The sequence below is a fragment of the Nansenia antarctica genome (assembly GCF_963989245.1).
Source record: "Nansenia antarctica genome assembly, chromosome: 16".
Lineage (NCBI taxonomy): Eukaryota > Metazoa > Chordata > Actinopteri > Argentiniformes > Microstomatidae > Nansenia > Nansenia antarctica.
Window position 1 is genome coordinate 26,627,313 of NC_137686.1, and position 27,500 is coordinate 26,654,812.

The 27,500-nt window shown below is 42.3% G+C and overlaps 3 protein-coding genes across 3 annotated transcripts in view; 2 read left to right on the forward strand and 1 right to left on the reverse strand.

Moving 5' to 3' along the window:
• LOC308171633 (EEIG family member 2-like) overlaps positions 1-5,562 on the reverse strand; it is a gene marked incomplete at both ends in the record, with an annotated part of 12,517 nt that extends 6,955 nt beyond the window's left edge. The window contains 5 exons of the mRNA XM_080546509.1: positions 419-465; positions 1,800-1,913; positions 2,373-2,402; positions 2,680-2,800; positions 5,411-5,562. Of these exons, the coding sequence (XP_080402635.1) occupies positions 419-465; positions 1,800-1,913; positions 2,373-2,402; positions 2,680-2,800; positions 5,411-5,562 (464 nt within the window). The remainder of the gene's footprint in view (positions 1-418; positions 466-1,799; positions 1,914-2,372; positions 2,403-2,679; positions 2,801-5,410) is intronic.
• Positions 5,563-8,550: 2,988 nt separating this feature from the next.
• On the forward strand, positions 8,551-17,303 carry LOC308171390 (mitochondrial adenyl nucleotide antiporter SLC25A24-like; the record flags this gene model as incomplete). The annotated part of the gene is made up of 10 exons (XM_080546231.1): positions 8,551-8,733; positions 9,687-9,813; positions 10,429-10,516; positions 11,011-11,122; positions 12,068-12,226; positions 13,542-13,694; positions 14,435-14,542; positions 15,760-15,927; positions 16,518-16,668; positions 16,951-17,303. The coding sequence occupies 10 exons, from the start codon at positions 8,551-8,553 to the stop codon at positions 17,130-17,132; spliced, it is 1,431 nt and encodes a 476-aa protein (XP_080402357.1). The 3' UTR covers positions 17,133-17,303.
• A 5,585-nt stretch (positions 17,304-22,888) lies between these two features.
• Positions 22,889-27,500, forward strand: part of prkab2 (protein kinase, AMP-activated, beta 2 non-catalytic subunit) — an 8,413-nt gene continuing 3,801 nt past the window's right edge. Inside the window, exons 1-4 of the mRNA XM_080546232.1 lie at positions 22,889-22,959; positions 24,668-24,874; positions 25,186-25,343; positions 26,057-26,150. Of these exons, the coding sequence (XP_080402358.1) occupies positions 24,719-24,874; positions 25,186-25,343; positions 26,057-26,150 (408 nt within the window). The 5' untranslated portion in view covers positions 22,889-22,959; positions 24,668-24,718. The remainder of the gene's footprint in view (positions 22,960-24,667; positions 24,875-25,185; positions 25,344-26,056; positions 26,151-27,500) is intronic.

The window sequence follows — 27,500 nt, forward strand, 5'->3', positions numbered from 1 at the left end:
CACATTTTACATTTTAAAAACATTTTTAGGCAAAAATGAAAAAAAAACATTTACTTCAGTGTGTTCAAACTTGTATTTCTCAACGCCAGTGCCACTTAGGTCATTCTTACTGTTGGGGGAACCAACTTCAGAGTGTTACCTTCAAAAGGAGACCAACCCCGTGCATTTACTCCAAATGGTTCAAGAACAACTTTCAACTGACTTTGGGTTTACATTGGATAGGCGTTTTAGGCTAATTACACAGGAATGGTAAGAGGCTATAATTAAAAGACGTGTAGATGTCAACCCGAGAGCTGAACTCTGGTCTGTTCAGCCACAGACGGTCGGTGGTCCGACGTTTATAGACGAACGCACCAACGAACGAACACACATTCCAAACGATGACAAAACGTGGTTGAAATAAGGTGCGCTTGCTTACGTTTTGAAGCAGGGGTCCCCCGACATGAGCTGTGTGGTGATGACAACCTATGACAGAGAAGACAGATGTCAGACACTTAGCCATAGTGTTACACAACGATAGTCCCTTATGGAGAAGACACATTCAGTTGGACAGTGGACACCGGACACTGATCTCAGGTCAGTTGTGAGTGTTTCCCCACCAATGTTTAAGGTGAGGGTTTGGGGGGAGGGTAAACTGACTCTGGATCAGGGCCAAGGGGCCTACGGGGATATTCTATATTCCTTTTCCATACGCCAGGCACTCATAGTTCTACTCAGGCCGAGACATGTCTGTCAACGTTGACGTGTCAGAGCAGTGAGTCTGTATTAGATTACCTCACCCGGTATTGACTGGTTCTTTACCCCCCTTAGTTACAGGCTGTTTACACGTACACACTGGTACACACTGACGTAAACATGCTGGTGACTACAGTAGAGAGTGGGGGGAGTGTGTCAACCAACCATCTTTTATTTTTATTTTTATTAGATTCAACTTTCATAGTCATTGCACAGAGTACAAGTACTGAGACAAGGGAATGTGTGTGCTTCTCGATGCCCCACGGCGGGGCTATGTCCTAATATTCTAACACGGTTCCCCTTGTGGTCCCCTTAAACTGTTCTGGAATGAGATAGCAGAAGGCAGATGAACAGAGTTGGCGGTGCCATATTGTTTCCACTTCTCCAGCACTCTCAGATCAGTGGTCCAGGGGGAGACGAGGAGAGGGAACCATTCGAGAGAAATGGGACAGAGCCAGACTTCCAGTGCAAACCGATAGCCCTGGTCAACCCAGAATCTCGTTTGTGGTGCTGTATAGCCTCCTCCTCCTACCCCTCATGATGCCAATGCCAGTTGGCGATATAACCCAGAACAAGATCTGGGGCCTACGCCATTGACACTCCCCAAAGCTACCCCCTGAGGGAGAAAATGCTGGAATCGTGAGAAAGTTGCAGAAAACTCTCTCTCTCTCTCTCTCTCTCTCTCCTAGCTTAGTACCTTGAGTATGGAGTTGTCCTGTCGGGCTAGTAGCTTCAGACATGGGTCTGCTTTCCACCCCCCCGCACCAACCTACGGACCTTCGGGGACAGAGCCTTCGGGGACAGCCACCCTTTGGAACTCTCTCCCCACAGTGATCCGCAATGCCCCCTAACCACCCTGGACACCTTCAAATCAGCCCTCAAAACCCACCTGTTCACCAAGTCCCTAGTTTAGTTTTGTCGCAGTCACTGTCTCTTTGTTTAGTTTTTTCTGTCTGTTGTGTCTGTCTGACTTTCTGTCTGTGAATTCTGTAAAGCGTCCTTGGGTTTGCGAAAGGCGCTATATAAAACTATGATATTATTATTGTTATTATTATTATTATTACCTTGAGTATGGAGTTGTCCTGTCTGGCCTTGGTGTCGTACCCTTCCAGCAGGCATCTACGCGTGGTGCTGCCCGACCCAGCGAACTCAGACAGGTTCAGGTCCGCAAAGCCCAGCTACACAGAACCAGGAGGCCAGAAACACGTTAGACAATCGTTTGAGCACAGTTTGAGCAGTTAAGACTCTCATTTCAACATAACAGGACCTTCTCTGAAAGAAAATAGGTGGCCATTTTTGTGGTGTTTCCCTTGCCGTGCTTTGTGATAGTAACATTTTAACAGAGGGCAAAACAGCAGTCGTGTTTTGCAAAGCAATCAGTCACCGAAGGCGGACATTTGCAATAAGGACTGAGCTTTTTATTATCTTTAACCGCTCACCTCTATGAACAATGAGCCACTGATTTTCGCAGAGAATGAATGACGCACACATCAAACACAGCCTGCCACTGGCCCTTGGCTGGAAACACTGTCATATCAGTGGTGATAAGAATGTTCTGGCATTTATGTACTTAGAAAGTCAATGTCAGAATGTCGAGGGTGTATCACTAGACAGCAGAGTCAGGAGTGAAACATTACCTTCGCAAAGGTCTTTCCGCCCTTCGTTTCCTACAAGAGAGAGAACAAAAGGTTATAAATTATAATATATCGATATTATACAATACCAGTCAAAGGTTTGGACACACTTTCTCACCCATCTGAATGATAAGGTGTGTCCAAACTTTTGACTGGTACTTTATGTATATTGTTTTCAACCTCAGAACACAAATGTGTCCAATAGCACCTACGTCGGTTGGCATAGCCTTTAGTGACTGACCTATTGTTGTAGGAAGTTGACATATCAGTGACCTTAAGTGACGTGTGTGTGTGTGTGTGTGTTTTGTACCTTGCGCACAGACACTCGACACATACAGGGGTCCAGCACGCCTGTCCCTGCGTTGGCGCTCATCTTACACAGGAAGGAGAACCTCTTCCTCCAGCGTACACAGTTAGCCTGCACCGACTCCCTGGGAGAGAAACACACACACACACACACACACGCACACACACACACACGCACACACACACACACGCACACACCACACACACACACACACACACACACACACACACACACACACCTCTGCGTTAGACAATCTTACCTACTACATCCTAGTAATGCGGATGACTCACGTTAAAATTACATGACACATTAATCCCTACTTGGTATAATAATTGTCTGAAACTAAACAGACACAGTCCTCCACCGTCAAAAACACCCGGTGAGATCCTCTCTAATAAGTGTGACATGTTATGTGAGGAGACACTAGACATTCATGCTGCCTTGCCCTGACAAACGAGACAAACTTCAACTCCGGCCAACTTCAGTCATTGTCTTGCTGCCAAGCAGTCTGGATGTAGTTCCTACGTCAACTGTTGTCTGCTTCTGTCCATGTTTGGCAAAGCCACTGCTGTAGCATTGTGCTTGTAGGAGTGTGGATTGTGGAAGTAGCTATTCTATAGCGCACTGACACAATAGGGCCGGCTATATTTCACAGAGGAAACTGACATTTAAAATAAAAATAGATATGAAAAAAAAACCTTCTGAGGGGGGAAAATCCAAACCTACTCTTATTCACAGCTGATACATTGTGTAAGGCAACGACTGTGACTAGTTCACCACAGAAACAGAGAAATGACCTAAGCAATGCGTAGGAAAGTGAGGGTATGTTTGTATAATTGAAAAAATGCAGCCCGGTTGCCATGGCAAAGTCACTAGGGGAATGTCGACGGTTAGCTTCGGTCGGCACGTGTTCCAGCTGTGTGTGTGTGTGTGTGTGTGTGTCCACTTTTCCAGAGTGAGTGACTCATGTATGTGACCCTGTTCCTCCTCGTGCAGTTTGTCATATAAACCACATCTTTTAAAAATACCATCTCTCGGGGAAACAACAAACAATACACTGTATACACTCATTTTCCAAGGGGCAGAAGTCATGGATTGTGTGAGGAAGTCATGTGCAGGCTGTGTGAGGTTGTCACAACAAATGAATGGATAACATGAAATGAGAATGGATAACATGAGTCAAAGTTATAGATTCACCTCAAAGCCAATCTTAAAACTGATCCCAGACCAGCCTTTATCTGTCTAGCCATCTCAGCGGCTCTGGGTCCTTGGGAGGTTTTCAACAGAGACACAGTATTGAGGCAGGGAGGGATGCAGGACATCGAATCAGTGACGGTTTTCGGATTTGTCTTTAAGAGATTCCACGAACTACTGTCCATTACTAAACTCCATGTCATTTCCAGTCAAACTGGGTGTCTCTCTACTGTTTACATTTACATTTGTGGCATTTAGCAGACGCCTTATTCCAAAGCGACTTACAATCGATACATTTGACTAAGCAAGTGAATCATCAATCCACCAGTCGTATCAGGAAGAGTAATCTAGCTCAGGCCCGGGGCCATTGACAGTCTCAGTGATGTATATTTATATAGACACTGGAGAACAGAGAAACAGTACAAGGGGGGCAGTAGAAGTCATAGGGGACACAGTAAAGGGGAAAAGCGGGTGTCTCAGGAGAAGCAGTGCTGGGGGGTAGTGGATGTCTCAGGAGGAGCAGTTAAGGTGTAACCTGAAGAGATGGGTCGGGTCTTCAGTCTACGACAGAAGATGGGTAGTGAGTGACTCTGCAGACTCTACCGTGACAGTTTGGACAGGGGAATAGTCAATTAAACAAAATTCCCAGATCAACATTTAAAGGACTAGTTACCAGACAGATAACCACTTATTGATAAGTGATATCAGTAATAACAAGGTGATAATAAGTAAATCAATGATGCTTGGCATTTCGGGACAGTAAGGAATGTTCTGCAATGTCTTTAGCTGGACGTTCCTGTTGTGTCGAAACCAAAGCCTGAAACATTCCTGGGCTGCGTTCGTAAATTCGCTCTGACAGACTGGGTCCAACGTAATAAAAGTGAATTGATTGGACAAGACCATGAGAGGCATTCCTATGAATGCTGATCAGATTTCCAGAGGTCGTATTTACGAACGCACCACCCCTGGCCATCGAATGTTGGTAAGTCATGCCTGCATGGTGACCCACGTGACCAGGTGTTGTTGGGCTGGGGGGGTCAGTGAAAACAATTACATCACCAGAAGCGTCCGACCATGGAAACCATGGTAACTATGTTATCACAACTCCCATCAAATGTAGTAATAATAACTAGTATAATCAGCAGTCAGATATGTGATTAAAACGATCGACACAGTTTGTAAATATTACATAGTTAAGCCTACAAAACAACCAGGCTATAATATGAATGAATATGAATTAAATTGGGCTTAGTGTGCAAAAGTTTCACGCAAAAAAATACTGCCCAGCATTTTTAACCACAAAGTCACAAGACTTTTGATTTTGCCTATCTTTGGCCAGCTAGTCCTAGTAGGATCTCTGTAGGGTGGCTTAAAATAGACAAGGCAAGGCAAGGCAAGTTTATTTGTACAGCACATTTCATACAACAGCAGGGGCAATTCAAAGTGCGTTACATGCATTATTTAAAAATACAGCAAGAGGAGCATAAGAAAATAAAAAAATTACAATGAATAAAAGCAAAAGACCAGCAAGTGTTCTTACCGGGAGGACTCCTCTGTGAACCCAGACCCCCGGTCCACCAGACGCACTTTGCAGAACAGGACCCCGGTGACGAACGGAACAGACGACAGCTCCTCCAGCTCGAAATCCACCTTGAATTTGAATTTCTTCTTCTTCATTATAATGAAAGACATTGTTTGTTCTCTAACCCAAAGTTTTCTAAAGCTGTCGGGAGCAAGTTTGAGAGCTGGAGAGCTACTGTACTGCCTTATGCCATGTACTCCTCCTCCTCTGACAGCTGACTCCAGCCCACTGGTGGGACCCTTCACTTTATTATAGGGTGGGTTTTATTACAGGGCACCTCACGCTGCTTTCACTGGTCACGAACGTACATGACGACCGGAGATTCCCAAATGTATCGGAGTAAATAGCCTACGTTACGGGAGCAAGCGTTACTTTCGATCCTCCTGATTGGCTGTAAAGATTGCATATGATTTCATTCGACCAATCACAACTTGATGTATTAATATCATACATAATATTATAACATAATATATTTTATTTATGGGCGCCTTTCAAGGCTCTCAATGACACCTTACAAGACTTACAGTTAAACCCACACATCAAAACATTATAAAATCAACAAAGCATAGTCGGATAAAACAAGTCAGATATAACAGCAAACTAAATACAGCAGGTCAAACCAAATATGCCGTTGTGAAAAGGTGTGTTAAGACTGGATTTGAAAGCGGAGAGAGTGTCAACATTACGAATGCTAGGTGGCAAAGAGTTCCTTATAGTTACTTTGTGCAGCTATATTTGATCGTACTGCGAAGAATAACCAAAATTGCAGCATTCAACTGCAAACAGACTGAATTAAGTCATGTTTTTTCTTACAAACCATATAAGTCAATTCGAGTGTTTGCAGCTGAAATGAAACCCAAATGTGTTATACACATATTTTACTATGTTGAGAATAAGTTATCATACTAAAACGTGATTGAATCACTTGAATACCATTTTTGTTCATTAGTATAAGTATTACAGTCTGGTTGACTATTACATAATATCTACTCACTGCCACATTTCAGTCCATCCCAACCCCCTTCACAGCTGTCGCTCTTGAATATCAACAAAGCACATTACAGGCCTAATGATAACATCTTTAGCATGCGTGCCATGCACACACATCTTGTGAAGTGGTGTGGTAACACTCAGTCAAAAAAAATGACATAAATACAATCCATCTATATCATACAGAATCAAAATTATTAATATTTCACCAGCCCTTAGAGTAGTTAGCCTTCACATATGAGGCCAATATGATTCAAATCTATAATAATAACCATTATTTGTATAGCCCTTTTATTGCAAACGTTGCAGCAGATATAGAACCATATCTATCTATCTATATCTGTGTATGGCTTATGGATAGGCTTTGTCAGTAGGCGGTGTAATAGCGGTACATCAGAATCAGATCCAGAATCAGAATTTATTTTATTACATCCAATGTACACGTACACAAGAGAAAACAATATTTGGCTTAAGTTCTTCAACATTGGCATTGCAGCAACATACAAAATCACAAAAATACGTTTTTAAAAAAAAAGTAAAAGTAAGTAATAATAAAGTAATAAAGTGATGGTAGTCTGCAGCGGAACATTGATTCCAAAGGGCACATCCTTGAATGACTGTTAGGAATGAATGTCTGTTTGTGATTTTGAAACTAAGTAATTGTAATAGCCTAACTGAGAATATGCTGCATGATATTGACCAGTGGACACAAAGAGCATTATTATACAGCAAACTGTACCAGATATCCAAGGACATTCTGCCACCTGCCGGTCAATCACGATACTGCCAAGACATCTCATTCTTCCCATATTCTCAACATAGCAGTCCAGTGATGTCATAATAATAAGCCGACTCATATCTATGCCGACCGAGAGATATTTGAATATCCTAATGTGGGATACATATACGTCATTTACATATATTACATATATTACATATATTCAGGTGGCACCAGAAATGTTACACCATGGTCTGCATGTTTCCAAATAAACACTTAGGCCAATCTTCTCTTTCGACTACTAGTGTCGAGCCAACGCTTTTGGATGAATGAATGAATGGATGGATGGATGAATTAATGAATGAATGAATGAATGAATGGTCTTTATTGTCATTAATACAGTACAGGTACCATACAACGAAATTTAGGAGGGGGGGCTCCCCTGGTGCTAGGATTTTTTTTTTTACTAAAAACAAGAAGGGAAAAGAGCTGGTTTACATAAATAAAGGCTATATACACTATCCACTATACTATACTATACAAATAAAACACTGTGCTGTACTCTATGCTATGCTATACATATTCTAACATTTCCTATCTCTGAACCTTATATACCCGAGGGTTGTCATATTGCACATAGTGTTATTGCACATTCATTTAAAGTGTCGCAGTTTGCAGGTTTGAAATGTTCACAGTTGTATTACAATATTGCACTTATGATTACAATCTAGTAGCTGCCATCAAATTGTCTAGATTGTCCAGGGATGGTGATGTAATTATACATTTATACGGTTAATACATACACCGATTGGAATCGAGTCCATACTTAGTGTGTGTTACATTCCCTTGGTTACAGCTGTGTCCAACATCTTTACTGCAGACATACTATTTGCTCCGCCTCCAATCCGGTGAGCGCAGTTTCACCAGGCAGGGGCGTGCGTTCGTAAATACGCTCTGGAAATCTGATCAGCACTCGTGGAATGCCTCTTCGTCCAATCAAATGACATTGATGCATTGATGCTTCAGTGATGACGTCGAACCCAACGTGCGCTCCGGCGCTCTCGGAGCAACTGTACGAACGGCAGCCCGCAGGAATCACCAGGAATTAGGATATCCGTCTTCCCCGAGAGCTGCAATGTGTCGACCTGAGTCCAATTATCCACTCGAATTTCATCTACTACCCATATTTGTGGAGTGATTATTGCGATTGTTACACAGCTAGGATTATATTTATACGATCTCCACTGAAAGGCGTGGTTTCCCTTTCCCCGAGACAGCTGGCTGTACCAAAGGGCTATCATTTAAATTTGCAGGATCTAACCAAAACCCAAACCACCAGAACCAAAGGGGCCTTGGACTGAAGTGTTGATAGATCTTCTTTATTGCAACAATGCACCAGGCGATCAGAGCGCTGCTCCTGTCCCACGCCCAGTGCTGGGACCCGGACAGTAAAAGGTCTTCTTACCAGGACCTGTTTGAAAAACTGGACACCAACAAAGATGGAAAAGTGGATATCGCCGAATTGAGAGCGGGCCTTACCGCCATGGGGATATTCCGCCAAGGTGCAGCGCAGGTAAATGTGACACATGCCTTACCTGGCTGGGACGTCCCAGATGTTTATTGATTGGAGGAGCGTGGATCGTTAAGGGTCCTATCAACATCTGGCCCATGATAGTCAATCATATCAAGCTGTGCGTGTAGCCTAGTACCACATCACCGTTTAAAGACTGCTCTCGTTTACTCATTGAATCATTCACCCATTCATTCATTATTTAGTGTCATGTAGCCTACTGATAGCGTTTGCTTGCCTGTATGCATTACTGCGCTATCTGCTGTAGGCCTACCCTCAAGTACAGTCACTACTAGGCTATATGTCACCCAGTTTCCCCTTGTCACACATCCAGGATACCCTGGGGTGAATCTATTCACACTAGAATGAATGAATGAATGGTCTTTATTGTCATTAATACAGTACAGGTACCAAACAACGAAATTTGGGAGGGGGGGCTCCCCTGGTGCTAGGAAAAAAACTAGAAACAAGAAGGGAAAAGAGCTGGTTTACATAAATAAAGGCTATGTACACTATCCACTATACTATACTATACAAATAAAACACTGTGCTGTACTCTATGCTATGCTATACCTATTCTAACATTTCCTATTCTCTGAGCCTTATCTACCCTAGAAGCTGTGCTCAGACTCAGACACAGACACCAGGCCTGGGCAGGTTTTAACTGGTCATACTCAAGACCGAGTCATCATGACAATGATAATTACAGAGAGGTGGCCATGTCCAACCCTGTCTGGTTACACAGCTCAATCTCTAGTATCTGGTCTTGAGTGGAACCTGACCTATTGACGTCACCAGAAGATATAACTTGGAACAATATTCATATATCAGTCAACCAATTCAATTTAAATATAGGCACATTCATGTGTGCATAAGTCTTCTTGCACATTACATTACCGGTAAGCAATGTGACACACAGAGATCAACTAATAATCATCTGATTGTTTTTGTCACAGAAAATCATATCGTCTGGCGACAAAAGCAAAGACGGCTGCCTTGACTTCAACGAGTTCACCAAATATCTGAAAGAGCATGAGAAGAAACTGCGACTGACGTTCAAAAGCCTGGACAAAAATAATGACGGTAGGGGCTACTCTTTACTACTCTAGGAAGCACTGGTTGTCACTCTGTCACCCTGTCAAGATACAGTTGCTTGTGGTGAAATATTTAAGGAAGTACCCTACCTGATAGGAAGTAGCCTACTTGAAGAGTCATAGACGACATTACATTGTCATATGACAACAACACATGATAGAACATTCCTTATTCTATATCTGTATACATAATACTACTACTACTACTACTACTACTACTACTACTACTATTACTACTACTACTACTACTACTACTACTACTACTACTACTACTACTACTACTACTACTACTACTACTACTAATAATAATAATAATAATAATAATAATAATAATAATAAGGTAATGGTTTTATATAGCGCCTTTCACAAACCCAATGACGCTTTCCAGATTTTACAGAAAGAAAAAGTCAGACAGACAAAACAGAAAAACACAGAGACAGCGACAGCAACAAAACTAAACTAGGGGGGCCAAAGGCCTTGGTGAACAGATGGGTTTTGAGTACTGATTTGAAGGTGATATATATCTATATATATAGATATACTGTATATGTATAAAAGAATACAGTGTTCCCTTTACAACACTTCAATGTATCTTTTCCTCTAGGTCGCATCGACGCCTCGGAGATCAAACAGTCCCTGGAGGAGCTAGGCATGGACATATCCAAGGAGGACGCCCGGAGGATCCTACAAAGGTGTGACTTAGATTAGATTAGATTAGATTATCCCCAAGGGGAAATTCATTTTCACACCACTGTACAGTATACAACACCGTATAACACAGACAACAAACAGACAGTACTACACATGACACACACACAAGTACGCACACTCAGCGCGGTCTATTATTTAAGGCAACAATGGCTGCGGGGATCAGGCTTTTGCCAAAGCGAGCCCTTTTGCACCTGTTCTGTACCTACGCCCGGATGGCAGTGGGGCGAGGTACAGATTGAGTGGGTGGGTGATGTCCTGTTCTATTGTGGTTGCGATGAGTGAGATGGCCCTGTTGTTTAGTGCTGTGAGGTTGGGTGTGGGGAGTCCAATTATCCTGGCAGCAGTGTTGGTGATGCGTTCACCTGCTCTATGTGGCTGGGGTGGGCTGGGATGGCCAGTGGTGGGGTGGGCTGGGGTGGGTGGCTGGGGTGCCTGATGATGTGTGGTTCTCTTCTGACACCCTGTGTTTCTTCAGCATGGACATAGACGGCACCATGATGGTGGACTGGAACGAGTGGCGGGAACACTTCCTGTTCAACCCCGCGCACAACCTCAACGAGATCATCCGCTACTGGAAACACTCCTCGGTAAGGGGAAACACACACACACACACACACACACACACACACACACACACACACACACACACACATGTACGGACCTCAGGAAGACTAGCTGTCGTCTTGGCATCAGCTAATGGGGATCCTTGCTAATAAACAATAAACACACACACACACACACACACACACACACACGCACGCATACACGCACGCACACACACACAACATTGTGTCATCATTTAAGATGATGAGTCTCATAGTAGGGCTAGAGGACAGAGTAAAAGTGTGTAACTGGATCTTGGAATGCATTGATTTACCCCTGTTCACCCCCCGAGCTGAGATAATACGCTTAAACGCTCTCCAGAAAAGCAGCTTAGAGTGTGCAATACAGTGATTGTGCGCAAACTCTGTTTTTGTTTTTAGAAAGCGTCGGTTATCATTACTCAGTACCCCCCCCCCCCCGACCCCCCGACCCCCTAACCCTTGACTTGTGGGAAGAGTATAGATGAAGAGATGAGGAAGACGACATGTTGTGGACGCTTCTTTAGACGACCGAGACGCACCCTAACAGCTGACCCTAACCCTACATTTCTGGGTGTGAGATGGTGTTGCTCTCTCTCCCGCGCGTACCACAGCTGGTGAGGTGGCAAGGCAGCTCCTAACTGACAACGACAGTTGAGAATAGAATTTCTGCGCCATTGTTTAGGGCGGAGGTGGTGGTGGTGTGTGGAAAGCGGTTGTTGCTGCCTGTCTGTAGTACCGGTCTCTTATCTCTAGTGGTTTTGACCACAACGTGTTACCAGAGCATGCAGTTCATGGCACGCACCGGAGGGCCCTCACTGATAAAGAATTTACAAAAGGAAGCTGTGACAGAAAACAACCACTTCCTGAAAGGCGGTAGGTAGGCGGTACTTGGTGAGGGTTTTTTCATCGCTGACGATGTGTTGTGTGTTTGTTTGTTTGGTTTCCTAGGTGCTGGATATAGGGGACAGTCTGTCCATCCCTGATGAGTTCACGGAGGAGGAGAAGAGCTCCGGGGGCTGGTGGAAGCAGCTGGTTTGCGGGGCGATGGCGGGGGCGGTGTCTCGTACCGGCACCGCCCCTCTGGACCGGATGAAAGTCTTCATGCAGGTAGGGTATGAAAAACCTTGTTATTAGGTCATTGTTACATATATGCCATTGATACAGTATATATATATTCCATAAATCCATTGCAATCTAAGTCACTTTGGGTAAAGATCAGGTGTAGTGCTGAGGCACAAATATGTACATTTCAAGCCTGCAAACTGCGACACTTTAAATAAATGTGCAATAACACTATTGTGCAATATGACAACCCTAGTCGTCTATCTGTACAGTATAGTATAGTGGATAGTGTACATAGCCTTTATTTATGTAAACCAGCTCCTTCCCTTCTTGTGATTTTTTTTAAAAGTGTTTTTTTTTCTTTCCTAACACCAGGGGAGCCACCCCTCCTAAATTTCGTTGTTTGGTACCTGTACTGTAGCAATGACAATAAAGACCATTCATTCATTCATTCATTCATTCAAAAGTGGCAGCTATTATATATAGCTATATATATATATATATATATATATATACATATACAGTATATATCATATTTTAATATATTAATACTGAAGACATCAATACTATGAAAGAACACATATGGAATTATGTAGTAAACAAAAAAAAGTGTTAAACAAACCAGAATATGTTTTATATTTTAGATTCTTCAAAGTAGCTTTGAAACACTTTATTGTTTACTACATAATTCCATATGTGTTCTTTCATAGTTTTTTTTTGTCTTCAGTATTAATCTACAATGTAGAAAATAATATATAAATAAAGAAAAACCATTGAATGAGAAGGTGTGTCCAAACCTTTGACTGGTACTGTGTATATATATATACACTGATGCTTGAAAGTATGTGAACCCCTTGTGTTTTGTTTTTTTCCCACAAAGTCTTTATTTAATCAGAACCAGTCTTTTTTATCTGACGTAACAGGTTTATATTGACCAATTCCATATGTTGGTTTAGAGGGAATCATGCGTGTAGTAGAAAAACCAACATATGGAATTGGTAATAAACCTGTTATGTCAGCTAAAAAAGACTGGTTCTGATTAAACAAAGATTTCATGGTAAAAACTAAAACAATCTATGATTGCACAAGGGGTTCACATACTTTCAAGCATCACTGTATATATAGGTCATTATTAAGTGTCACAAAGTCACAGGTATGTAGCAGACTGCACAGTAAAGTCTAGCTGTGTGTTGAGCTGTGTGTCTAACTGTGTGTCGAGCTGTCTGTCTAGCTGTCTGTCTAGCTGTGTGTCTAGCTGTGTGTCTAGCTGTGTGTCTAGCTGTGTGTCTAGTGTGTGTCTACTGTCTAGGTGTGTGTCTAGCTGTGTGTCGAGCTGTTTGTAACCTACGATGTGTTGCAGGTCCACTCCTCCAAATCAAACAAGATCAGCCTGATCGGAGGGTTCAAACAGATGATCAAGGAAGGGGGGGTGAAATCTCTCTGGAGGGGGAACGGGGTCAACGTGCTAAAGATCGCCCCTGAGACGGCCATCAAATTCATGGCCTACGAGCAGGTGAGACGGCTGCCTCGTGGTCAAAAATTCCTCCTCTTTATCTCTGTGTGAGAAAGATAGAGATGTTTTGAAGGCAGTACAAAACCAATGCGTAGAAAAGTGCGTGCGTGCGTGTGTTTCTGTGTGTAGGTGTGTGTGTGTGTGTGTGTGTGTGTGTGTGTGTGTGTGTGTGTGTGTGTGTGTGTGCGTGTGTGTGCGTGTGTGTGCGTGTGTGCTTTCCTCCCACTGATCGTGACTCACAGTGTACGTTGGGTTTCGCGTTCAGGATTGACTAAATTAGGAGCAGGAGCCACTCCTGTGTGTGTGTGTGTGTGTGTGTGTGTGTGTGTGTGTGTGTGTGTATGTGTGTGTGTGTCTGTGTGTGTTAATCTTGTAAGTGTACGATGCTTGCTGTAAACAGTCACAAACGTAAATGAATGACTCCCAATGAACTGATAGTGTTTATGTCCTTAATGCACTTTGTATTGATGTGGACATAAATAAAACATTTAGTGCGTGCGTGCGTGCGTGCTTGCGTGCGTGCTTGCGTGTATATGTGTGTGGGTGTGGGTGCGTGTGCACGCCTGTGCGTGTGCAGACGTGCGCATATAATGTGTGGGTGCGTGCGAAAGACAGTTCCACAAATAGCTAGGAGCCGGGGGAGAGCAGACATAAGGTCTTTGTATATCTGTGTGTGTGTGTGTGTGTGTGTGTGTGTGTGTGTTGTTGTCATGCTGTGTGTCTCTTGTCTCCTGCGCCAGTATAAGAAGCTGCTGTCGTCGGAGGGGGGGACGGTGAAGACCCACCAGAGGTTCATGGCAGGTTCCCTGGCCGGGGCGACCTCACAGACGGCCATCTACCCCATGGAGGTCAGGACACCTCACACACTCTCTGCTGCTCCCCTGGGGGCACGGTAGAGCAGTGGTTCTCAAACCTCTCCTCGGGGACCCCCAGCCGCTCCACATATTTGATCTGTTCCACCACCAGCACACCTGATTCAACTAATCAAGTACAAATGCTTTGTACTCAAATCAGGTGTGCTGGTGGTGGTGGAACAGATCAAATATGTGGAGCGGCCGGGGGTCCCAGAGGAGAGGTTTGAGAACCACTGTGGTTAGAGCATGGTGCTAACAACGCCATATGTACTGAAAAATATATGCACTCACTGCAACGGAAGTCACTTTGGATAAAAGCGTCAGCTAAATGGCATATATACATGGTGCTAACAACGCGTAGGTTGTGGTTTCGAGTCCTGCTGGGACCATACTGAAAGATGTATGCTTCACTGTATCATCTGTATCATCTAAGTCACTTTGGATACGAAACATCAGCTAAATAGCATGTATACTGTATATGGTTTTATCTGTAAAAAATATTTTATAGCATCACAGCGATACAGTTTATATGTAAGAAAATTCCTGAAATACTTCGAGAAGCTATTATCCCGAGTTCTTGTGAAAGCTAAATGGTATTCAATTTTCCGTTTTGAGAATTCTCAGAGAAGCATTAGGGCTGTCAAATTCCCATGTGGCAAAGCAAGGCAAGTTTATTTGTATAGCACATTTCATACAACAGGGGCAATTCAAAGTGCTTTACATAATAGCATTAAAAAAATACAGAAAAAGAAGGATAGTAAGAGAAAATAAAAATAAAAACACTGAGAAACATTTAATCGTTGAATCACAAGAATGTTGTTCCTATGAAGTTACTATGTACACTTACCATTTTCAAAAAATAAACTTCAGCAGGTCATAGTTGACTGTTGTCCCTGCTGATTGCCCACCCCCACATACACATACACATACACACTCACACACACACACACACACACACACACACACACACCCTGCTCTCTTTTCACACATAGATTAGTTGACTTTGTTTCTATTTGTTCTTATTTATTTATCTTCACTGTCTTTGCCGTTCTCATGTATTGTATGTATTGTCTTATGTTGACCCTGAGTATTTCTGTTTATATATTTGTTTTTATTCTTGGCCAGATCATCATTGAAAATTCGAATTTTGTTCTCAACTGATCTGGTCAAATAAAAATAAATAAACGTTTCTCTCTCTTCCCTCTGTGTAGCTGATGAAGACCAGACTGACCTTGGGAAAGACCGGCCAGTATTCCGGAATGTTCGACTGCGCCAAGACGATTCTGAGGAAGGAAGGCATCAAAGCGTTCTACAAAGGCTACACTCCCAACATACTGGGCATCATTCCTTACGCTGGCATCGACCTGGCTGTGTACGAGGTGATTCATTATTGCCACGTCAATGCTCTTCTACATTACAATGCACTGCACTCAGCTTGTTTTATCTCTTACAAGTAAGGATTAGCTGCTTACTGTGCCTTTGATCGAATGGGGGTCAGGCTTAGAAGAAGCACTCCTATATATTTTTATTAGAAGAGTAATGCACACCTCAGTGATTCAGAGTTCAGTCATTGTGATTCCTAGCAATGATAATACAGTGTATTAAGCTGTATGAGCTGTCTTGTTGTCATTGTCGTGACTGATGGTAGATGATTCACTTACTTAGACAAACGTGTTTGTGTTGTAAGTCGCTTTGGATAAAGGCGTCTGTTAATGCCAAACATTTGAAAGGAAATGTCAATAATTCCCTCCTCCTCTGGGTTTGAAGAGGCTGATTCTGAAAACGTTCTGGATTGTAGCCAGTTGCTCACCCCCCCCCCTCTCTCTCTCTCTCTTTCTCTTCATCTCTTTCTCTCTCTCTCTCTCCCTCTCTCTCTCCCTCCCTCTCTCTCTCTCTCTCCCTCTCTCTCTCTCTCTCTCTCCCTCTCCCTCTCTCTTTCTCTCTCCCTCTCCCTCCCTCGGTACTCCAGAGTCTGAAGAACGCCTGGCTGGCCCGCTATGCCAAGGACACGGCCAACCCCGGGATCCTGGTGCTGCTGGGCTGTGGTACCGTCTCCAGCACCTGTGGCCAGCTGGCCAGCTACCCGCTCGCCCTGATCCGCACACGCATGCAGGCGCAGGGTAAGGCCTCTCTCAGGACACACGACCATGATCATCTTATTTTTGGTTAATATGTTTTATTGAATTTCACATAGAGACATGTACACAACAGGACATCAGAACAGAACACTAGTGGTCCGTGGGGAAGGTTATTGTCCCAGGTAATGTTGAGGATGACAAAAAGCGATCGTATTATGGTGTTACGAATAGGTCTACAATTCTATTCAAAGAGGTCTCTAAAAAAGGTCTTAAATGTGACTTGTTGAAGCTTGTAGGAACCCTGTATCATCTCTCTTTCCTCAGCCACTCTGGACCCGACGGACCAGCCCTCCATGAGCCGCCTGGTGAAGAGGATCCTGGTCAACGAGGGTTTCTTCGGCCTCTACCGGGGCATCCTCCCCAACTTTATGAAAGTGATCCCTGCTGTGAGCATCAGCTACGTGGTCTATGAGTACATGAAGACCGGGCTAGGGATATCCAAATAAGGCATGGACAATCAACCAGCAGGACAAAACTAAGTCCAAGACTAAAGATGGCTTCTGGACAGGGCCAGCCCAAACTAGGCCATATCAGTTGCCAGTTGCACTCACTGTGAAAATGACAGTCATCCCATTAAAAGATTGAGTCCTTAGAGACATTCCAACGGAGGAGATAGAAGTCGCTCTTTCAAAAACAAACAGACCTCGGGTCAGATTGCACTTACGTCCAATCCTAACGTGAACCATTCAGATGTGGGGACGGTGTAACTGACTTAAGATCAGTTAGGTGAGCAGCTTTATATCCTCCCCTACATAGGAACTCAACAAAAATGACACTCAGCCCCAGTAATAGATAGAGAGATACTTTCACACAAGAATGTGCAATATAACTGAGAAGAACTGCATGTATGAGTCTTAGAATGGTATTGAGGTGACCAAAGCTATAGCTATAGCCATGTAGGCAAAAGTATTTTTGTTTCCGCTGAAGTATGCATTACATGCACATTGCACATTTTAGAGGTTCTACAAATTATTTGAGTGTGCCTTGTCATCGGTTGAACATCATCGACATTCTTGTGTTTTTTTACATTTTGATTTTATCTTTGATAAGCCATGTGTTTTGATATGTTTACAGTTCCAATACCATTTCAACTGTTGTTAGAATGCTAGTGTATGTCTTTCGGGTGTTTTGTATGGTTTACATTGATTTAAATCTCGTTAGCCTCATAGCATAATCGCCTAAGTCATGCTTCACTTGTGGTCAGCCGAGCCATCTTTGTATGTATTGTCAAATGTATATGTCAAAGAGATGACTTTTCGATTTTGATTTTGGAATGTAACAAGCAATCTGATAGGCTGATGGCATAGGCAATAATGCACAGTGACTCAGCAGTGTTAGGAGAGTAGAGGCAGATATCTCAATTTGGCCAAAATATGACTTGGGCATATTATGCTATGAGGCTAACGATTTGGATAAGTATGTCGTGTCCTTGTTCACACTGACTGTGAAGCTTTGCTTCCTGTGAACTTTTCACACAAAGGCTTTCATAGATAGCCTGTTGTCACATGACTTGAGCTGAGAGGAGGTCCTGAAATGACCTCAGCGCCTACTGTTTGACTGAAATCCAATCCTGATATCATCTACTGTATGCACCGTCCAGTTCAACTCATTACATAACCACCCTCTCATACACACAGATTTTTTTTTAAATTTAATTACATTTTTAACCCATTTTTAAAATGACATTTTATTTAACCCATTGAGATCAAAGTGCCATTGATTGAGTGCCCTGGTTAAATAGCATTTTAAGACAATCCAAAAATATCACACATCAATGTATCAATACAAAAACATTCACCCATTAAAACTAATAAACATTATGGCAACATCCTTTAAAAAAACATGCACAGACCTCGACCTCAACTTCACTCACAAATCACATTTTTGAACTTGCCCAAAGAGACTGAGATTCTCTTGACACTCATTCCAACCACTAGGGGCGCAGTAACTAAAATCAGTTTTTCCCCCAGCTCAGTTCTGACTTGAATGACCTCATGAACTAATGATCTATCATGAGATCTTGTTTGGTGATGACTAGAATAGGCTAGGTGCACGATCTCACTACTTCCTGAAAGGCAGCTGGTATGAACATATCCTGTCTCACTCTATTGGTTTAATTGATTAATCAGCTGTGCGCAGTGTGCGGTAAACCGTTGGAACACACAGTGCACAGCTGATTAATCAATTAAACCAATAGAGTGAGACAGGATATGTTCATGCCAGTTGCCTTTCAGGAAGTAGTGAGATCGTGCACCTAGCCTATTCCTTGTAATGAGGGATGTCAGGGATCTAGGTAGCTTTTGGATTTTTAAGATGGCTTTATAAACATACAGGAGCCAATGCTGTGTTCTACTAGCAGTCAGGGATAGACAGTCTACTGCATGATATTCTCAAGTGTGATATTGCTTTTATACAACAGTTCTACAGCGCCATTTATTAGTTAACAGTAATAAGCGACAACAGATTAGGCTATTATTTGTTTGTTTATTTAATCATGTATTTGGGCTCTGCCAACAAAAAATTGTTCTGCAACTGAACTTCAACTGGACTGTTGCCTAGTAACCTGAACACAAACATGTAGTCTAATTAACCTGAACACAAACATGTCGTCTAATTAACCTGAACACAAACATGTAGTCTGATTAACCTGAACACAAACATAGTAGTCTAATTAACGGTCATTTAATAGAACATCTGTGCGGCGGAGTGATAGTTAAAAGTCCCAGTTCTGTTATACTGTAATGTCACCATAAGTAGTGACAGGAAGGTAGACTCATGTACTAAAACGTTTCCTGTCATCACAGTTATTATCCCTCTCCAGATTTACAATATATGTTTATTGAGATCAAAATACGGTTCTATATTTATTATATAGTTTTAACAATAGTTTTAAGCTATACAGTGTATAGCTCAAACCGTGTGTAATTCTTGAGGCCAATGATTGTTATGTTGCCTGCATGTCTTAATGATGTTTAGTATATGAAATGCTAATCATATACTGTACTCTTTGGTAGTGAGATGAAACATGAATGCAATGCACATTTTATGGATTGAATCACTTGTAACAAATGAACATAAAGAGTCGTTTTCCCATTCTTGAATAAATGATAAGAGTGCAATTGATTATCTACATTGCACTTGCATCAAGAGACATGGCATGTAGCCTCCATTCTCATGTGTGCGTGGCTCCATCTGCAGGTAGTGCACGTGTGTGTGTGGATATAGTTAGGAAGTTATAATATTACTGTAAAATGTGACCATCAAATATCAGCCGCATGATCATTTTAAAGGCAATGCATGTGTATATTTACAAAGCTGTGCTATCATTTTTTAAATGAGACTTCTATCAGTATTTCGTTTTTTTCAGGACGTTTATTGATAAGGCCTATTAACCGGGAGACTCTAAACACACGTGCTCCGATATGTTTATGGATGAAACCGAACCGACGCATCGATCGAACGCGCGTCGTCAACACAAGTTTGAAATAAAACAAAAAGACATTATTTCAAACAGTGCAACGAGTGGATGCAAAGGATTTATAGCCTGAATATGGTAAGTTATAAGTTATTATTATCATTTGTTGTTCTTTTTACTGGTTTGCTACTAGAGTTTGTTGTTTCAGGCACAATAATATTATCAACTCTTTGTTTATACAATATTATAGGATTCACACGGTCTCATTCAAGGGTTAGGGCTACATGACCCTCGACTGAGCTCCCCGAAAGTGTTGAACTGGACAGTTGAGGATAATTCAACAGAAAAACAGAAAAAGAAATACAAGAAACCAGCCAACAGGACCAAAGTTGAAAGAATTGTAAGCCTACAATGAGTTATTCTGGAGAAAAATCATGTAACCCAGGTTGCAGTAGGCGACATTGAGTTTTCTATTGTAAGCTTTCTGTAAAAAAAAAAAAAAAAAAACTTTCCCCAGTACATAGATCCTGATGAGCAAGATTCCCCAGAGATTGAGAGGAGGCCCATCAACAGGCCACCAAGGCCATCAAAGAAGGTATGTGAATGAATGAATGAATGAATGAATGAATGAATGGTCATTATTGTCATTTATATAGTACAGGTACCATACAACGAAATTTAGGAGGGGGGGCTCTCCTGGTGCTAGGAAAAAAATACTAAAAACAAGAAGGGAAAAAGAGCTGGTTTACATAAATAAAGGCTATGTACACTATCCACTATACTATACTATACAAATAAAACACGGTGCTGTACTCTATGCTATGCTATAAATATCCTAACATTTCCTATCTCTGAACCTTATGTACCCGAGGGTTGTCATATTGCACATAGTGTTATTGCACATTCATTTAAAGTATGTGTATACATTCATCCCTACTCAAAGGTTTCATGTAAACCTAGACTAATAATCTCCCCCCACTCATATTCTTTGACGACTATTTTCATCACTCTCATTCGAAAAGAAACAAACGTAGGCCTAGTGCTCATGGAGATATACAACAAGATGAATGAATGAATGAATGAATGAATGGTCTTTATTGTCATTGATATAGTACAGGTACCAAACAACGACATTTGGGAGGGGGGGCTCCCCTGGTGTTAGGAAAGAAAAAAAAACAAAAAAAAAAGAGCTGCAACGTTTGCAGGAAAAGTGCTATACAAATAAAAGTTATTATTATTATTGTACATTTAAATACAAGTTATTATTATTATACACATTTAAATAAAAGTTATTATTATTATTATTATTATTATTATTATTATTATTATTATTATTATACACATTTAAATAAAAGTTGTGTGTGCCCCTCACGTCTTGCCCTTTCCCTAGTCCTCCTCCAGGCACAGACCAGTGCGTTCACCAGTAGTTGATGATGATGATGGCAATGATGCTGATGAGGAAGAGGAGGTCAGGGAGGTCAGGGAGGACAGGGCAGGAGCCTCCAGCACCAAGCAGCGCCAGGAGAGGATCAGACGCATGGAGGACGAGTTCATAGAGAGGCTACAGCTTGTCACGGAGCAGATCACTGAGATGAAGGTGAGATCCGTTGACACGGTCGACCGTGTGAGAAATACTGATATCTTGTGCCAGTTCAGTCGTTAAAGGGCATCATTTAAGCGTCTACTAGCTAAATATGTCGTGATTTAACTCTGGGTACGTGTAAAGGCCTTTCTACTCATTGAACTGTATGCAAAACAAAACAAAAATCCCCTCTGTAACCAGTAGTGTGCAATAACCAAGGGAATAGTGCAATGTTCTATAACCTTGCAATATGTTTACATTCTTGTGTTCATATATTTTTCATAAACTGGATATAAGTTACTAGTTCATACGTTTACATGTTTATAAAAGTACACAGTTACATGCTAACTCCCCCCTGTCTCTATACCCCCCTGTGAATAGGCCTTATATATAGTGTATATATGCATATAAGTTTACATAATAGATACATTCTCAGATTCCTACCGATCACTTATCCCCCTATTTTTATTTATATCCCCCCTATTTATGTCTATTTATGTCTCATTCTTGTTTTGTTATTATCTTAGGACTGTGTTTGTTTGTTAGCACCTAGGGCTTGCATTTACCATTTCGTTGTGTTACAATGACAATAAAGATCATCATTCATTCATTCATTCATTCATTCATTCATTCATTCGTTCGTTCATTCAAGCCTGGTGTGTCGAAAGAGGAGGAGGAGAAGGAGCCAAGCAAAAAGTCCAAGAGTAAAGTCAGGAGAGGGTTTGAGTCTCTCTCCAACACCCTGACTGGATTCTTGGTTAGTAGGCAGTTTGGTATCTGTTTGAGGTTTGTGTGTGATGATGATAGGCCGAGCCTGTGTCCCTGACTATTTCTGCATGCTTCTACATAACGGAACCCCCTGATATTACAATGTTGACAATGAATTAATGAAATTACGTCATCCCTCCTTTTTATTTTCCATGAAACGCCAGAGGACCTCAAAGGTTGACCTATTTAAGTGACCACTGAACATCGTCCATCCATCCAAGGAAACTGTCTTATATTTTGCACACAAAAAAAAAAAAAAACTATTAAAACTGCAGACAATTCGTCCAGTTTATGTTTTTCATGAATAAAATGATTCTAATATCATTCTTCTTCTGTGTGGCACATTTTTTGTACAGACGACCTTTTCGACTTTTCACTTCGCGAAACGGGGCTAATCTGTTTGTCCTGACGCGCTATCCGTAGTTGTTGATAAGGCGAAGAATGTCGATGTTGTCAAAGTTGGAGAGGAACCTGCGACAGTAAAACCAACTGTAAACCTTTATAACAGGTGAGTTCACTGTTATCTAAACACTGTTAAGATAAAAGTGGGACGATATTGTCATGAATGTCACGGACAGGAATTCAACAACCTAAGTATAGCTGGCCGCACTAGCTGTGCAAGGCAAGAGGGGCAGCTAAAAATATTATTTGGGTGCGTTCGTAAATACGCTCTGGAAATCTGATCAGCACTCGCGGAATGCTTCTTGTCCAATCAAACTTCTTGGTCCCTTTATGCCGTTGAACCCAGCGTGCGTTCCGGCGCTCTCGGAGCGAATTTACGAGCGCAGCCTTTGCTAGAATGATCATAGGTGGCAGTGCGACTGGCTGTTATGGCTTTGCCAGGTAGCATGAGATTGATTGATTGATTATACTTTATTGTCCCCGAGGGGACACTTGTCTTGGGCATGGTACTTTCATGCTTCAAGTGCAACAGAGACGATACATACAACATACAGTAGGCAAAGTAAACAACAGGACAGCAGCAAACATTGAGTGACATTGGCAGCAGTTTCCACCTGGACATGGCATCATTTGGTATAAATATATATTGCACATGGCCCTTCAAGTGGTGTCTAAGATAAAGTGCAGGGGCTGGTGATCATGTCCTAATCATCGTTTCTGCTTGAGAAAATTGATTAGTTTAATGGAGAATGGGACAAATGATAGTTTTAAGAGCTTATAGTTACATCTTGGCATGCGAAGCCTTCTACCTAGGGGGAGAACTTCGTATTCTGTGGAGAGCGGATGTTGGGGGTCTGCGATTATCTTGTTAGCCTTGTCCAGGACAGCTTTTTCATATAGTTTATTTAGGATCACATAGTCTCTTTCACCTACAATTTTCATAGCTGTTTTGTGAATGCTGACTAGTCTGTTTTTTTGTTGTACAGTTAAGTTGCCAAACCACACAATTATTCCATATCGGATTACACTTTCAACAATGGACTGATAGAAAATTCTCATGATCTGCTTTCTCACCCCATAAAGTCTGAGTCGCCTCAGGTGATAAAGCCTCTGCTGTAGTTTGTTATATAAGCTGTCTAAGTGTGTATTCCAGCAGAGATGGTTGTCTAATTGAATATCTAAGTACTTATAAGAGGGCACCTGGATGATTGTTTGGTCACAAGATGTGTACTGAACGTCCATGGTGCATGGTCTCTCTCTCTCTGTCCCTCTCTCTCTCTCTCTCTCTCTCTCTCTCTCTCTCTCTCTCTCTCTCTCTCTCTCTGTCTCTCTGTCTCTCTGTCTCTCTCTCTCTCTGTCTCTGTCTCTGTCTCCCTCTCTCTCTCTCCCTCTCTCTCTCTCTCTCTCTCTCTCTCTCTCTGTGTGTGTGTGTGTGTGTGTGTGTGTGTGTGTGTGTGTGTGTGTGTGTGTGTGTGTGTGAGTGTGAGTGTGAGTGTGAGTGTGAGTGTGAGTGTGAGTGTGAGTGTGAGAGAGAGAGAGAGAGAGAGAGAGAGCTTGGCATATGTTATATATTATATATATATTAGAGAGCCAGTGTCCACCCCCTTCCCATGACAGCTGGTCACATAGTGCTGGTGGACTTCCATTCCTGGCAGATAGTCAGATAGCAGGACTTAGCTCCTACTGTAGCCTACATAGCTCCAACAAATCCCATTTCTTTGGCAACACAAGGATCATTCGACATGTCATTTAAAGGCATGGCTAGTAAAGCCTTAGCTAGTAAACTCAGAACTAACACCGTTCCCAACTGTTAGCCTAATTCTCTCTGTCAGTGACCTGGGTTGTGCTGACGCGAGCAGGGGATCATGGGTAACACCAGTGACCGCGTGTCCGGGGATCGCCATGGCGCCAAGGCCCACCGCACGGACAGCAGCGGCAGCCACAAAGACCTGGAGCCCAGCAAGATGGTGGACAGCACCGATGACCCCAACATCTTCAACACCCACGGCCTGGAGTCTAAGGTAACTAACCGGGGCGGCTGTGGCGCAGGAGGTAGTGCCGGCGTCTAATGATCGCAAGGTTGGCAGATCGGTGGTTTTCGAGCCCCGGCTGGCCACATGTCGAGGTGTCCTTGGGCAAGACACTGAACCCCAAATTGCTCCCAGTGAGCGGGCCGGCGCCTTGCATGGTAGCTTGCCGCCATTGGTGTGTGAATGTGTGTGTGTGTGTGTGTGTGTGTGTGTGTGTGTGAATGGGTGAATGAGAGGCCGTTGTAAAGCGCTTTGGAATAAGGAGCTATATAAGTCAGTCTGTTTACCATTTATCTTCTCAGGTGTCGGGAGATAAGGACTTCACCCCGGACCTGGACGACCTGGTGAAGACCAGTCCTCAGTCCAGACCCACCGTCATCCGCTGGGCCGGGGGCGGCAAGGAGGTCTACATCGCTGGGTCCTTCAACAACTGGAACAACAAGATCCCGCTGAACAAGAGGTAATAATAATAATAATAATAATAATACACTCAAAGAAGCTTTACAAACTTGAAAAGATCGAGTAGTAAAATAAAAAGAAACAAAAAAGAAAAGAAAATAATTTTTTTGATTACTAAATCTAAATCTAAGTGTCTTTGTATTGTGTCTATAATAATAATAATAATAATAATAATAATAATAATAATAATAATAATAATAATACATCAGACTTATATAGCGCTTTTCAAGAGACTCAAAGATGCTTTACAAAGTGAAAAGACCAAAGTAAATAAATAAAAGAAAGTGTAATTAAGGTAGTGCTGGGGACACATGGAAAGGGGAGGGGGGAGAAGGGGGAGAGGGTTAACTGGTGAAGGTTAGCTTTGAGGGCCTGTTTGAATGTTGGCAGGGTGTTGGTAAAGGCGAGGACTCAGTAACCATGGAGACGCCTATGTGTGTGTGTCTCTCAAGCAAGAGGTTCAACCACAACACAAAGACGAGGCAGTGAAATTCTGAACCTCCCTCGCTAGCCTTAAATGGCTTAATAATAGGCCTTTCAGCATTTCTTTCAGCGTTTCGCTGCCTCGTCTTGTCTTGTGGTTGAACCACCATTATCTATAACAATGTGTCATTGCTTATCTCCCATGAGATCACCAGCACAGGGAAACAAAAAAGACAATGGTGTGTATTGTAAGTGTATTCATATTTGATTTCTATGACTTTTTTCCCGAAGCCACAACGACTTTGTAGCCATCCTGGACCTGCCGGAGGGAGAGCACCAGTACAAGTTCTTCGTGGACGGCCAGTGGGTCCACGACTCTTCAGAGGTAAACCTCACAGCTGCTGCCAGACTGATATGACGTCTCCTTCGTCTCGTGAGATCTGTAGAGAAACAAGTTACGGCTTCTAGTTAACCGTTGTTGTTGTAACCCTATCCCTAACTTTATAGGTTGCATGATTGATTGACAGTTAAGAGAGATTGATTAATATGTATAATAATAGTTAATTGACATTATGTATGACAGTTAAAAGAGTTATTATTTATCGTTAAGAGAGTTTAAAAATAAGTACGGAACTGCAGGTTCCAGAATGCCTTGCAGCAGGACGTCATAGAAGTTGACAGTTTGTTGTTTTTGAGAAATGCGAATTGTGCGTCCAGAACAGAAAGGGAATATCTAATAGCTCCTTTTGAATTGGAAGTGATCAAAATAACCTTTTGCTTGATATCACCAGTCCTAGCCATCGTTTCAGAAGGTAGAAATACTGCAGTTATGGCTTCTAGTGTGAGGATAGAAGTACTTGTTGTACTCTGCAATGACAATAAGGTTAAATCTAATCTAATCTAATCTAACATGTGCTCCGAAACTAGTGTGGTGTTGTTTCTTGCCAAACCTTGGCAGGCATGGACATGACGTTTGTCGTCCTAATCGTGTTGGCCTTGGCAACCGACACAGGAATTGGCTTATTTAGGAACAGACTAGGTCCACCAGTTTAGGACTACCCTCTCTCCCAGTTCCCAAATCAAATCAAATTGTATTGGTCACATACTTGACCTACAGCCATAAGTGATATAGTGAACAATACAATATGATAAGTAGTAATGAATGATAAATTCATCATAAAGCAATGACAGTGGTACCGCAAAGCGTTTGTGTTCAGGTTGCTTGGCAACAGCCCAGTGCCAAGTTCCAAGAGCAAGTTCAGTTGCGGAACTATTTGTGTTGGCGGAGGAGCCAGATTAAATAAATGAACAAATCATAATCTGCTGGCGCCTTATTACTGTTAACTAATAAATGGCGCTTGTAGAACTGTTATATAAAACCAATATCTCACTCAAGGTCGTGCTGTTATACTGAATATCAGCACGGCTGTGATTTTTCTTGACCGAATCACAGCCGTTCTGATATTCAGTATAACAGCAGTCCGTCCCTCTCTTGTGATACTGCTTAATTATAGCCTTGTTGTTCTGCAACGCCCCCACCCTGGACACCTTCAAATCAGCCCTCAAAACCCATCTGTTCACCAAGGCCTTTGGCCCCTAGTTTAGTTTTGTCACTGTCACTGTCTCTTTGTTTTTTGTTTTTTTGTTGTTTTTCTGTTGTGTCTGTCTGACTTTCTGTCTGTAAAATCTGTAATGCGTCCTTGGGTTTGTGAAAGGTGCTATATAAAACCAAGTT